This window comes from Siniperca chuatsi, linkage group LG6, assembly GCF_020085105.1.
Source record: "Siniperca chuatsi isolate FFG_IHB_CAS linkage group LG6, ASM2008510v1, whole genome shotgun sequence".
NCBI lineage: Eukaryota > Metazoa > Chordata > Actinopteri > Centrarchiformes > Sinipercidae > Siniperca > Siniperca chuatsi.
In genome coordinates this window covers 9,820,466-9,834,319 of record NC_058047.1, presented here as the reverse complement: position 1 = coordinate 9,834,319, position 13,854 = coordinate 9,820,466, and the positions used below count along the sequence as shown (strand labels likewise).

Here is a 13,854-nt window from a genome sequence, read left to right as displayed (position 1 = left end):
ACAACTGAGCTCGTGTTTACCAGGCAGCCAAGGACACATGTGACATAGTCAGCTCAGGTATCAGGGAGTGTTACTGATAGAGGGATTTACAGCACTGAGTCAGATGAAACGGCCTCAGCCTTGGCCAATAGATAAGACTGCTGGTTAATATGAAACCAGTGATACAGGAGAGCAGAAACCAGGGAAAGTACAGTTGTTTTCACTTTAGCAAAATCCAATGATATAGCAACCAGACAGACAAGTGTGTAGTTCAAAGCATTTTATTGCGTTTTTTTTCTAGAAAAACAATACAAAATTCTGTAGCAACTTTCATAAATGTTGCATTGAGTGAACTGCAATCATTCACATGGTACAGTAAAGTGCTTATTTTAAATCAATATTTTTATATGTAAAGGATGTATTTGTCAGATTTCTTCCCATGAACACAGTGGGTTTGGGATAATTTAGACAGTGTTAAAATCTGGTGTCAACTCAAAAGTAAAAGATTGAGGACTGTTTCAACGTGGACAGAATAACCCCACACACACCATGTCCATGAAATGAACAAAACATTTGATCAATGTTGCTGATTGTAAATGCTTTTGGCTGTGGGCTACATTCAGTTTGTGGGGAGGTTGATGATGGACTGTCCATTTGAATGAATTACTTAATTTTAACACTTCCTTCAAAATGACTTACAATTATAAAAATTGTGAGGTTTAAGGATATCATTTTGTCCCCCCTCCCCCAATAAAAGGCAGTCCAAAAAGCTACTGCCATTTGACAAAAGTAGAAATGGTCATGACCAAGAAAACTCTTACTATACCATTCAGGTTAATACAGAGTACGGCCAAAGTCTGTGCGTTTGAGTATCCAACCCTATCAAAAAAGTAGGGACTAAATCATCTGATGCTCAAAAAGGGGAGAAAAAGGCAGAATACTGAATTGTTGGTATTTTCAAAACCCCAAGATTGACTTGATCATCAGTTTAATGCTTTGAGATTACTGATAGCAAAGTAGTTTCCCAAATGGAGAAGAAACAGCTGCATACACAAATTCAAGTAAGTCTTATTATAAGACATAAAACCCCATTACTATGCATCTGTAGAAAGGTATTTTAGAACTATTACAGTGTCCTATTATCAGCATAATGGGTCCTTTGACACCAAGGGAGCCATTTCCAGAGTACCGTTGCTGCAGTGCTGGTAACAGGACATGGACAATCAGAAGTCCCCACTTCTCACTGCTAGGTGATGGATCACATGTTCAAAGTCATGACTTGAACCCTCTTTGGTGAAATGGCTACAGTGCTGTGAGACCTCATCACCTGTCCATTACCTGTCGGATTCAGAATGAGCTTAATTGGAACAAAACAAAAAACAAAATTATTGCCAACTCTTACACAAAAAAAAAAAAAACTTAAAAACTTGCCTTCACTGGGCATAAACGCTCCAGATCAACTAAACAAACTCTTTCCATCTCACACCACATACTCTGAACTTTTAAAAACACAAAACATAAAAAACTAAAGGAAAACATCTGGTGTTTCACCTGAACAGCACCTGCATAAAAATCAACATAGGAAACAAAGCTTATTAACAGCCACAAAAATAGGAAAAAAAAAAAAAAAAAAGTGTGGCACATTGACATGGAGTTCTCTAACATGAAAAATAAAGTAAACTTAATACAGCTACACATTCGTGGAAGACTTTGTTTCTTTTTGTGGAATGTTTCCTTTTTTAATTTTTTTTTGAAAAAATTCATCTGCCTCTTGTAATAAGAATTTGTGGTGTCTCAAAAACAAACAACAAAGTGAACCCTTGAAAAGAAAGAAAAGAAATGGTCCAAATAAATGTCTCAACAAATGACACCCAGGTCACAATGGCCAAAATGTGCTTTTCAAACCCCTGATAGGGGTTTTAACCTTTACTGCCAAAATATTAAAGGTTAAATCAAATTCATAAATTGATCTGTGGGGAAAAAAAATAAAAAAAATTCTGGGTGTGGCAAGGGGACACATCATGAATTCTTTACAATGAAAGTAACACTGACCCAGTTTAACTTGCCTAGCCATTTAACATAATTAGCTTGTACCAACATACCAGATGTACTTTAGAAGTATAATTTTGGGGCGGCCCTGCAACACAACCCAAGTACAATAGTTTTATTCAATACTATTAGACTTGTCTGATGGTCTCACAAACACTGAAAAGGCGTGGCCACTGATAATTTGGCATACATGTTCATGTAATAACGGTATGAATCGGTGCAACAGTGAGTCATGGCTGGCTACAGAAACATTCTTTGCTCTAAGAGCATTAAGTGCATGGCCACCAAGCTAGATGAATGCGTGTTTTATCTCAGACGTTTACAGAAGAGGCTCAGCGTTGAGGAATTTCTTAAATACAGACCAAAAAAAAAAAAAAAAAACTCTTTGAAGTCCCCAGCCACATAATGGACCGCACTAGGCACGGACAGCATTGGCTTACAGCCCTTCCAACCCCTTATACTGAATCCCTTCAAGACAGGAACAGCCTTCATCTTGGCATATTGCATAAGCTTGTACGTATCTGCAGATGGGCCATTCATGCATATACATACAGGCGAAGAGAACATTCCAGATAACTTAATTCACAGTGGATCCAGTTGTAACGTGGGAGCAGCACTAACAGGTTGTCCTTTGGTGTCTGAACTTAGTTTCGAAGATAGGTATTCTGATTTCTTCTGAACTGAGTTTTATGGAAAAAAAAAATTAAAAAATAATAATAATAATGAACATAACTTAGAAAATACTTCTCTCTCCCTCAAATCAATAACTGGCCCTCCTTCCAAACCCTGACGTGCACATGTGTGTGTGTTTGCTATATGCAGGCCCTGGGCTGATGTGCTTCAGAAGTGCTGCAGAAGGGCAGAAGGCATTTAGAGAAAGGGCTGCAAGCAGCATCTCCCTTTACAGCGAGGCAAGAAAGCCTGAATGGCAGAGGAACCAAGGCCAGCTAGAGTCAGGGAGAGGGGCCAGAATTAGAGAGGGAGAGACTCAGGGCAGTCTTAGATCTGGACTTGAATCTTAACGGAAGGTCGGAGGTCAGGGTTGACAAAGTTCAGGCACAGTCTCCCACAATAACAAGAGGGGCCAAGAGCTGACGAAGCTCTGCAGCAGAGACAGGCCCTCCCTTGGGCTGGCTGCTTCGCTGCCTGCGCTTGGCCAGCTTGGAGTTGGAAGGAGGAGAGAGGTGCATGGAAGAGCCAGTAGCGGTAACAACAAACGGGACTTCCTGCTGTTGCTGGTCTTCCATGCCATCCTGTTCAGCCAGCTGCCGGTTCACAGCCATGGCCTTGTCAGCAAAGAATGTCAGATCCCTGGCATTGCTGGTTCTAAAGGACAAGATCAGAGACAAACTGTCATTGTGAGCAAATTAAATACAAGTTGCAATTATTTTAGGCTAAAGTGCCCAAAGGAATACAGTCTTCTGTAGCAGTAGCTAACGTTATCTCACCTTTGATGCAAGATGGATGTTGGCAAAGTGTCAGATGCACCCTGAATAAAATAAAAAAAAAACAAGTTCATTAATTAGAAACATCAACGCTTACTTAAATATAAAGAATGTATGTAAAAAAACCTGCAGAAGAAGCGTAATGATTTTAAGACCTACCCCCTGCACCCAGGGATGCTGCAGCACCTGGCTGGCACTCAGGCGGTTTTTGGCATCCCGAACTAGAAGTTTGGATATTAGATCTTTGGCACTTGAGGAGATGTGAGCCCAGTCTTTCTCTGGAAACTCGTATTTTCCTTCCTGGATACTCTCAAACAAAGTGTTCTAGAAATGGACATAAAAACATTTACCTCCTTGGCCTGGAGGGTGAAGATACATAGTTGAAGTTTCACTAATGTCCTGTACAAGATATAGGAAAGCTTAAGGGCTGAATGAATGTGTCAAATTCTTACCTGGCAGGTGTGGCAAGGTTCCCCTAAATTCCAGCCACAGTCACCGCCACAGCGGCCTACAAAGGGTGGGTAGCCGCTCAGCATGATGTAAAGGATGACTCCAAGGCTCCACAGGTCACAGCGTTTGTCATAAATTGTGGCCTCCTCACTGAAGGCCTCAACCACCTCAGGTGCCATGTACTCTGCTGAGCCACACTGAGACAAAGAAGAAACCAAAAAACAAAACAAAAAAAAAACCAGTTTGTTAGCCCTAGGGATGACAACACAAAGCAGTAGCTACAGCAGAAAAAGAGCTACACAAGCCTCTTGACTGCAGTCCACATTCCTTTGCTCAGCTGATACCTCGTGGTTGCTAGTGTTAAAGATTGGGGCCCATTCTTGGGCGGTTGGGGGGTGCGCTATGTGACAGTCACATGCTTATTTGCAGTGATGGGTTCATTTAAAATGCACTATTTAGCATTTCTCAATGCATTAAGGACACCTCAGTAGGAACATAGTGTACAATTACACATCAAGGGTAGAAGGGAGGGCTATGCCATAATGAAGCAGGTTAGTGTGGGTAGGCAGCAGCAGTGACTCACTGCTTTGACCATCCAGCTGTACACAAGCCAGGCAGAATGGGCTGAGGGCAATGATAAAGGCACCGTCAGAGCTGAGCCTAAGAAAGAAATTAGGCCAAACACTGAGCAGGGAAAAGAGGATTGGGTTGTCCTGCAGAGCCAGAGACTGGGCTGAGCCCCCGCCGGTTACATAACTTGAAAACACAAAACACCAAATGCCGTTTTAATACTTTAGGAACAGAAAAGAGGAGCTGGTCGCTAGTTCAGCAGGACATGTAGGTATTTGTGGATAAGATTTAATCGTTGCCTCATTCTATCAACTTTTATATTAAAGATGTTTCATGTCATGAGTTATAGGTTCTTTGACATTTCTAGAGGACATCTTAAATATAGACAACTACTGGTATAAATTCTGAGAACCTGCTCTGAGAATACTTGTTAATCCATCCTTTGCCTGATCAGTTATTTCGAAACCGTTGCCCACAGCCAAACACGTTATTTATAAGTATTCATCCCCACCTAGTCCTGCATCCTGGCAAACTCCTCTGGCCTACATCCTTCCATCTGCAGGCAAACATGATTACATTGAGCAGGCATCTATTGTGTCCTAGCACTATATCCCAGCTGTCTCCTAACTCCTCCTCCACCCTGCTGCAGCCTTATGTAATGAAATTTGCTGCGCAGGAATCTCAGACAAAGCTGTTTCTGTCAGAGAAAACCCCAACCCCCACGTTTCCACCAACATCATGTCTGGGGCGATTGCATCCACAGACAAGGCCCCAGGATTCAGGCCAAATGCAGCTGCCACAGGAATAAAAGACAAAGGATACTTTTGCCTATCAAGGTGCCCTAAAACTGAAAGGCAATGCGATAGCTGTGCTATCAAACTACAGCTATCAAGGCTAATCTTGTTTTTGCCAGTGATAAGAGCTAAACGGGGGCAGTGAAATAACTGCAATCATGGCTCTTTGGTACAGCCTCAAATCTAAACTCATTTGTTCTTCCTGTGCGCTGTTGCAAACACCTGAGCTCGCATCAGTCACATCCTCCTCAGACCTTCCTGTAAGATGCAGATATAGTTGGTAATCAGCTGCTGTTACCGCAGTTTACTTTGTTATTGCAACCTGGGGCTTTCCTGAAACCATGTGACTAGTCAGACCATATTGACACCACTGATGACACCCACACACACCCCTCTGCTGTTGCTAAACTACAGGATTATCTGAAGAGGCTTACAGTAAGACCTGTTCTGTCGTCATGCAGCTGCATCAGTGACAACAAACGACAGAGGCAGTTCCTTTTTTTTTTCCCCGTCTAAACTGGTTGTGTGTAGTGTCTTCATGTTGCAATTCCCAACTGCTGCACGAGCGCTGACATTTGAACAAGTCAGATTTATTTCGTGCCGAGCAGACAGACATGCAGCCACATGTGCAGATTTCTTAGTAAACTAAAATTAGCTTTTTCCTAGAAAGGTCCCTCTTCTCTTCCCTGTGTTCCTGTCGTTCCAGTTTGAGAATGTGAACTGTGGATGTGTTTGTGTGCTCTCTAATACAAAACAGCCCTTAGATTAAGTTGATTAAAACACATTCAGTAGGGATCAGGAATTTAAGCAATAAAATGCTAAAGCACACTATATTGTGCAACAGCAACGGTAGGAATGTGGGTAAAGTGGGGGCAGGGTGAGGGTGCCAATAGTGAGATGAAAATCAGATAACATTGTTCCTGTGATCAAGGCAAAGAAAACAAGCCAGAGCGCATGAGCAGACGCGTTTGTCCCTCCCAGTTAACCTCCCCCTCCCACTGGTCTAGCCAATCACATCTCAGTTGCTAGGTATATGGGGGAAAGACTAACATTTCTAGAACAAGCCTTATGCACAGCCTTTGTATAAAGAACATAAAGAAAGTGCAGACCAGCACAAGCACGGTTGGGGCTACTGGGCGGAGACTAAGCAAAAAGAGAGGGTGGATGTTTTTCTCTCATATACCACAGAGAAAAGGGAAGCGCTAACTCTTGCTCATTTCCCATGTTTTGGTTTCATTGTAACTTCCTCATACGATAGGACATGGCCTCTATAAAGTCACAATGTGTTCCCTGCAGCCGTATTGCACTTCAAGGCTATCACACTGTGTTCTTGTCCTCAGACGTCAACTTTTCTTCCACTGAAATCTTTGCATTAGATCAGTCTTGTGCTTATGTACAATGATTCCCAGCACAACAGCACCTCAGGATAAAATGGTACAGAGGCAGGCCATATGAATCAAAAAAAAAAAAAACAGACAGACTAATAGGTGCATCCCACTGCACCAAACACACAAAATACTATCACTCAGGCCCAATATAGAAGTCTGTATAGACTAAACACAAGGTGCCTTTTGCCTCCCCTTCAAATAGTCCAGGGATGGGCTCTGTATCCGTTCTGCTATAGGAAGATTAAGTTACCAGTGGAGAAACCCCCCACATTCCTGCAGGCTAAACTGCTATCCTTCACCTGCTCTGGTCCTTCTATCAAGCCCCCCGCCGGACAACCAGCAGACCGTATGTGTTGACACAAGTAGAAAGCTTTTTGGTTCAACTTTACCATTCCTCTGAGGTTGCAAGGGTCCCACTGTTCTGGGCAGAGGATTTGCTTTGTGTTGTGACGACAGCAGGAGAGTTAAACAATCAAGACCCAGACTCAATGGTCTCAATATTTGCGACTGATAAGCAACAGGATGGGGACGTCTATGAAAGTGTTGCTGATACTTCAGCATGATAAGGGAATGTAAAAGCTGCAAGCTAGGGACAATCAGGAAGCTATCCAGGTCATTTCAGAGAAAATACCCAACACTGAACTATCTTAACCTCAAAACAACATTTTCTCTCTCCCAATCAGCGAGCTGTCCTGCAGCTAACGCCACTGGAGGATTGCCCAATAGACAAGCAGCAGGGTGGACTTGATAAAGACATTGTTTTACAGCCTGAAAACACCCTGCTTATCCATAACAAGGACACAAACCACTATACAGGGAAACATCACCAAGACCATCCTCGCTCCCAATAGCTAAACCCATACGTTGCCAACATGCATTTCCCTTCAATAGCAGTGTCCCATTCCCATTTATAAACATGGTCTAAACTGTTTGGTGATCAAGACCAGCACAATATGCAGGTGGACTTACAGGAGTGAGGAGCTCAGGGGTGGAGATGGGGGAGCTGTCACTGTTCAACTTGATCCCACTGCCCAAGTCAAAGTCACAGATCTTCACTGGGGAAATCTGACAAAGATACAAGTTCAGAATCATTAAAATTAATTTACATATTTTTGAATTATTCATATTATTTGTGTGGAGTATCTACTTGTGAGATCAGAGATTTTCACTGTCATTTATCATTAACACAGTTCATATCTGTTCATAATCTTAGAGCAACTTTGAGCCCACTTAGTTCAAAGGGCAACTAATGTGGTGGTAAACATGTGTGCCAAAACGCACCTTGTCTGCACTCTTACAGAGAATGTTTTCAGGTTTCAGGTCTCTATGTGCCATTCCTAGAAAAAAAATAAAATAAAATTTTTTTTTGTTAGTTAGAGCTGGCCAGGATTTTACCAGAATCAAGGAAAACTATTTAAAAAAAACAACAAGCAAGCCATTTTGTCAAGTTCCAATGAATGTGAAAATAGGGTCTTGTGTCCCTTGGCCAATTTGAACAAGAAATTACATTTAGCTTTTGTAAAGTAGGGTGTCTGCTCCTAACTACTGTACTAAAAAAACATTTCATGGTGCGCATATCCCCTGGGGATTGTTGTGCCTTTTTGGTGATCATGAGGAGCAATAAAATTGCTCACCATTTTGTACGAGTGGTCTTACCCTTGTTATGCAGGAAATCTAGAGCGCTGGCGATGTCCTGCACGACAACACTGGCTTCCTGTTCACTGAAGTGCCGTCTCTTGTGAATGTGTGCCAAGATTGACCCTAATGGGGGGGAGATAAAGAGTATATCAGCTCCATTTACAAGCATAGAATGAATGCCTTCCCACACAGACAGCTGGCTACAGACTAGAGTGTGCACCTGTATTACAGGAATGTTAGAAAATTAACAAAGGCATCTGATGCAGGCATCCTGCAGCAGCTATGATTCACTAACCTCCTCTAAGCTTCTCAAACACCAGGTAGAATTTGTCTTCCTCTTCAAAGAACTCCACCAGCTCCAGGATGTTGCTTCAGAAAAAGAAAAAAAAGCACTATGAGCCAGAGGTAACCAAGTCATCTAGTACCCACTGACTGAAATTGTATGTGATTTCTTGACTATGGAGTAAGATTCATCACAAACTGGGTCAGTCAGTTCGCGGTACTGTCTCCATACATTCATCAGGTGGCATTACTTTAGTTGGTCATGTCAGAAGGACATTACCTGTGGCCCTGGCACTGATAGAGCATCTCAACCTCACGGAAGACACGGCTGCGGCTGTGACCTGGTCTTTTCTCAATGATCTGGAACAGAACAACATTATGGTTCAGTCACATTAAATAAAAATAGACTAATTTAGTTTAGTGGGCTAACTTTCATGTTTTCCACAGTAGTAGGATGGAGGACAATTCCAAAGCGCTCTGATGGCTTAAGAAAAATTGAGCCCATCTGAGTTATTTGGTTACACTGCACAACAAAATGTGGCTGAATTTACTGTAGACCAGGAGGTATAGCACAGATAATATATTCCATAAACAGAGCCCTATAAATGGTTTACTCCCAGACCTGCATTTTTCCAGGTTGTAAAGATAGTTTAACCTACTTTCGGTGCAGCCTGCCAAAGCAGAGACTGAACAGAATGAAACAAGTCACAGCAGCTTTATATTTAGCCTTCATGTGTGACCCATATTTAAACCTTAAGTGCTCTTAGGAGCCATGAGTCTTCCTTTGAAACGTCCCATGAGCTAATCCAAAACTGTTTACGATAACAACAAAAATGCTCTCTAAATATAACTTTGTGCTGCCTGGAGCTAAACCACCGAGGGGCCACCAGCTGCACGATGCCCTGCCAAGAGAGACAGAAAGATAGACTGCTGACACCAAAGCAAAAGGCCTGAATTTTCCAGCCCTGGTTGGTTATTGTCTGCTTGGGAGGCTGTGCATGTTTCTCTTCCTGGTAGCTGGATTACAGCTGCTATTGAAGCCCAGTGGGGCCAGAGTTTCAGTGTGTGTCTAGGATTAATGCACAGACAAGAGGCCTGTGAGCAGTCCAAAGCCTCTGCACTGTTCCAGTCTGAGTCAGCAGCACAAACAGCCCTCAATCAGCTCACTTTCTCCTGATCACTACACAAACCTCCCACCCTGATAATGATATGTGCAGATTTAAAAAAAATATATATATTAAAATATAGATAGATAGCACACACTGCAAAACAAATGCATCATCAATATAAGTGGGCCGACTGTTATTTGAGAGAGGTACTAGATTTATGGTTGTTTATCCAAATCAGAATCACAACACCCTGCTGCAAAACAAGTCCCCACTGCAGGTTCAAACATCAACCCAGGGTTGTGAAATAATACCTTTAACAAGAAGCATTTGTAGGGGAACTAGAGCTTCAGCTAGGCATGTACCGCATGGCCCTCTGCTCGTCCTTGGTGCTTGGAGGCTTTTGTTGCAATTGCAACACAAGGAGCCCACACAACTCACCCGAGTCTGTTGGGGGAGGGGAGAGACAGGACATCTGGCAGGAGCAGCCAGAGCCCCCTCCAACTCCTAAATGACCTCAAATAACTGCCGACCCTCATGACTCCTCCCCCAGAACTGAGAAGTCCCAGGGGATCTACCAAACCATCCTGGGGTAAACTATACTAACAGATCATGGTCAAGTGACAAAAATGAAATATTTATTGGTATGATATGGACACTTGCTCTATGGGGAACCAGCTTTTAACTGTCAACACCTAGCTTCACACTTTAACAGAATTAAACTACAAATAGTAATTAATAGTTAAAAATAGCTTCGTGTTTATGTCCAGTGTCCTAATGGGATTAGTGGGTTAGGGGCCAAGAATTTATAAAAAGAAAACAAGCCCCAGTTCTACTTAACTACACTTAAGCAAAGAAAAATATTTTACAGTGTTTTGTTGCTAAAAATTAGGAATAAAATGCCTAAAAAGGAAGTCCCCAGGAGTCAAGACATGTATTCACAAGTCCACACCCCCATTTGGAAAGTGAGAGGAGAAAAAAAACAAAACAAAAGTACTACTGTACTGAGCGAGAAGGCGAACAAAGCAGTGTAAACACCCTGGGTCATAACCCTCATCCAGCACCACTCCTTCCTCTGTGGGTTTTGTTTTGGTACAGTTACCAGTACACTGTGTTCTTACTAAGAGCGTCCTCTGTAGGTAATAGCAGTAAAGAAAAGGGGTGGATATATCCCTCCCAGCTCTCTGATAGGCTGGCAAAGTATAAAAACAGTGAGGGGAAGGGTTTGCTAACAGCAGTGAGTGTTGCATACTCAGGGAATTATTTATTTATTTTTTTATATAAACGTAAGACGAGTGCAGCAGTACCACAACACAGATGAGAGCCTGCAGACATCCGGTATGGAGAGCTGAACTAAAGTCAAAAAAAGAAAGAGTATCCTGCCCCGGGGTCTGAACTTTCCTTAAAAAAAGATTTCTAAAGAATGACCAGTGAAAAGACAAAATGGACACAATGTCACATCCTGTAGCCTAGCTTTCTTCCATTTAGCTCTTCAACAGTATGTAATGGCACAGGGATCCTTCATGTACAAAGGCATCTCTCAAAGTTAATGACTAAGTAACCAAGCACGGCCCTAGAAACGTAACATCTCTGTATTGATCACTAGCCATGGTACCCCACACCGACAGCAGGCAAGTGCAACAACATTATTCATAGACTTGTGACAGGAGAACTGACTTGCAGGAAACCAGGACCCCATGCATTATGCTAATGTTTTCAAATATATTACAGTCATCCATTAGGTGTGCGAGAATGTCTGCTTGCTTACCTTGACAGCATACTCTTTGTTGGTGATGAGGTTGATGCATGTTTGCACTCTGGCATAAGCTCCCTCTCCTAGTACCTCTTCCTGCAGTCTGTAGACATCTGTGGCACAGAGTTTGACAGTTAGGAAAATAATCCTTTTTATTTTTCTGAAGCATTTTTTATAAAAGGCAACATAATGGTACTGGAAATAAAAGCGTTTACCCTCAAATCGGCCAGAGAAACTGTCAGTTGCCCGGCAACGCTTTTTCTTCTTGTTTCTCTTCTTGGCATCGGGGATATCAATAGGCTGGCTGGAAGGCATTTCTGTCAAAACAGGAGTGCCTACATTATCATGTGCTAGCAAGGAAATAACCCAAATAAACTGAAAGAAAGCAATAAAAAAAATAAAAAAGGGTAAACAAAATTTAAGCGGCAATGTCAATGTTTTTGTTGCAAGTAAACTGCATATTTGCCATATTGGACAAACCATTTGCATTGACAGAAGTCACATAAGAAAGTTAGTTTTCAAAACACTTGAGTTAAAATACTCACCATGTCTTGGGGAGGAATCAAAATTAAACGACGAATCAATAAGATGGGATCCATTTTTAGTGAAGTCCTCAGAGTCAAAGGGATTTTGGCCCTAGGGAGTAATAATAAAAATTGAGACTGTTAAAAGGTATCTTATCAATGAACCATTTAGCTGAGCGCATCAGTTGTTTGTCATAACTGATAAGAGCCTTTGATATCTTCCATCTTGCAACCATAAACTGAAAGTAGACTCAAAACAGTAAAACAGCTGATGGGCAAAAACTTTTAAACAACCATCCAAACTCCTACAGTAGTCCACCCTAACGCAAAACAAACAAATATTGCTTAATATGAATCCGAGACACATTTCTTCAACTCTCAGCTGTAACCTACTGGGACCATACACCCACACAGCATTTTTGTCAGCCATAAGATGTGGGAGAGCAACAGATGTGTTTATATATAGCAAGGTGAGGTCCTCTCATGCATGCTGACAAATGTGCTCTGATTATAGAGGCTTCATAAAAAGGTATGATAGCAGCTCTGCATTTTCCCTCAGCAAATCTCAAACTCACCTTGAAAGAGCGGTGGAATCCAGTGACTTCGGTGATCTTATTTTGCACCATTTTGCTTCGATTTGGGGTGATTTTTTTGGTGGATGTGTGGCGGCGGCGGCAGTGGTTTTTGGGGTATCAATTTGCACTTCTCCGAAACAGAAAATCGTTTCAGAGAGAGTCGCAAGTGATCACACTGCGCTGGCTGGTCAGCTTGATGCGGCGCTTTAAACGGGAGCCCTGTGGACAATACAAAAACACACCGCAGCGTTACAACCCACATTACCAGAACAAATCACCGAGATACCAACGTGCAATCGCCAAAATTTCGCCAAGTTGAAATTAAAGCTTAACTAAATAAACCTGACTAGCAGATTAACGTCAGTTTATATTCGTCACATGTTCAAGGGGTAACTAATTAAACCAATCAGTGCAAGAACAGCAACAGCTAACTACAACACCACCCACGTATAGCTTAACTGTTAGGTTAGTTACATGGATTTAAATAAGCCAAGTTAAGAGGATACAACATGGAGAAACGCAATACAATACTATAGTTTGGGTAAAATAAGCAAATATGTCGCAAAGCCAAGCTATTTTCAGTTTAATAGTAACTTAAAGGTAGCGGTCGCCACAACAGCTGCAGGGAGGCTAACATTCGTTGAGCTAACATTAACACGCTCTCGAGTCATAACGGTCAACTCGCACTGGTCGCGAGTTGTCAGTTATGACAGATTGAACTTGAACGTCAGATAACAAAGGGTAGCTACCGTTAATACTGTAACGTTACTGCAGCTTTGTGTCGCGAGAAGAGCTCTTTCGAAATTGTAAAAAAAGCATAACTGCTATCCAAAGCTACTTTTTTTTTTTTTTACTCACCCCGTTGTTGTTTTTACAGCTCCAGTGTTAGCGTCGTTGTTTGACCCACTGCTTCAGATGCCGCAGAGGACGGTCGAGGGGGGATACGCCTGATAGGAAGTGCGTGGAAGGTGGCTAACAAGCCACAGCGTAGGTGCTTTTATAACCTCCCTGGTGACTCCTCCTTGTCTCCTCCCTCCTCAGGACTGCATCAGCCGACTGGATGGATCATGTGTTTTCTAGAAAAGGATATGGTGGCTAGGTACCATTTCGTCTCGCTACAGTAACTTTACCACTTCATCTCGAGGTAAGAGGCATACATAGCTGCTCGACGTGGTGCAAAAGGCATAAAATCAGAACTAGCTTGATGAGATACTTCATTTAAATAGTTTGAAATCGTCTTAGGTGAAATTCTGGACACATTTCAGGAAAAGGTCTCGGAAACAAAATTGGTAACACCCACG

At 42.2% G+C, this 13,854-nt stretch overlaps 1 protein-coding gene across 1 annotated transcript; it reads right to left on the bottom strand.

Annotated features, from left to right (window-relative positions):
• Positions 1-244: 244 nt before the first annotated feature.
• On the bottom strand, positions 245-13,559 carry mknk2b (MAPK interacting serine/threonine kinase 2b). The gene is made up of 14 exons (XM_044200390.1): positions 13,412-13,559; positions 12,554-12,772; positions 12,000-12,090; positions 11,670-11,771; positions 11,470-11,567; positions 8,876-8,955; positions 8,609-8,682; positions 8,332-8,436; positions 7,957-8,012; positions 7,645-7,740; positions 3,926-4,120; positions 3,633-3,797; positions 3,477-3,517; positions 245-3,354 (listed from the first exon to the last, which is right to left on the bottom strand). The coding sequence occupies exons 2-14, from the start codon at positions 12,602-12,604 to the stop codon at positions 3,081-3,083; spliced, it is 1,428 nt and encodes a 475-aa protein (XP_044056325.1). The 5' UTR covers positions 12,605-12,772; positions 13,412-13,559; the 3' UTR covers positions 245-3,080.
• Positions 13,560-13,854: the final 295 nt, after the last annotated feature.

Excerpts from the sequence above, each read along its gene's own strand:
- mknk2b (XM_044200390.1), bottom strand. The coding sequence starts at position 12,604 with ATGGTGCAAAATAAGATCACCGAAGTCACTGGATTCCACCGCTCTTTC. Across the intron at positions 11,568-11,669 it reads TTTCTCTGGCCGATTTGAGG|ATGTCTACAGACTGCAGGAA; the intron begins GTAAACGCTTTT and ends TCTGTGCCACAG. Across the intron at positions 3,355-3,476 it reads ACATCCATCTTGCATCAAAG|AACCAGCAATGCCAGGGATC; the intron begins GTGAGATAACGT and ends CTTGTCCTTTAG.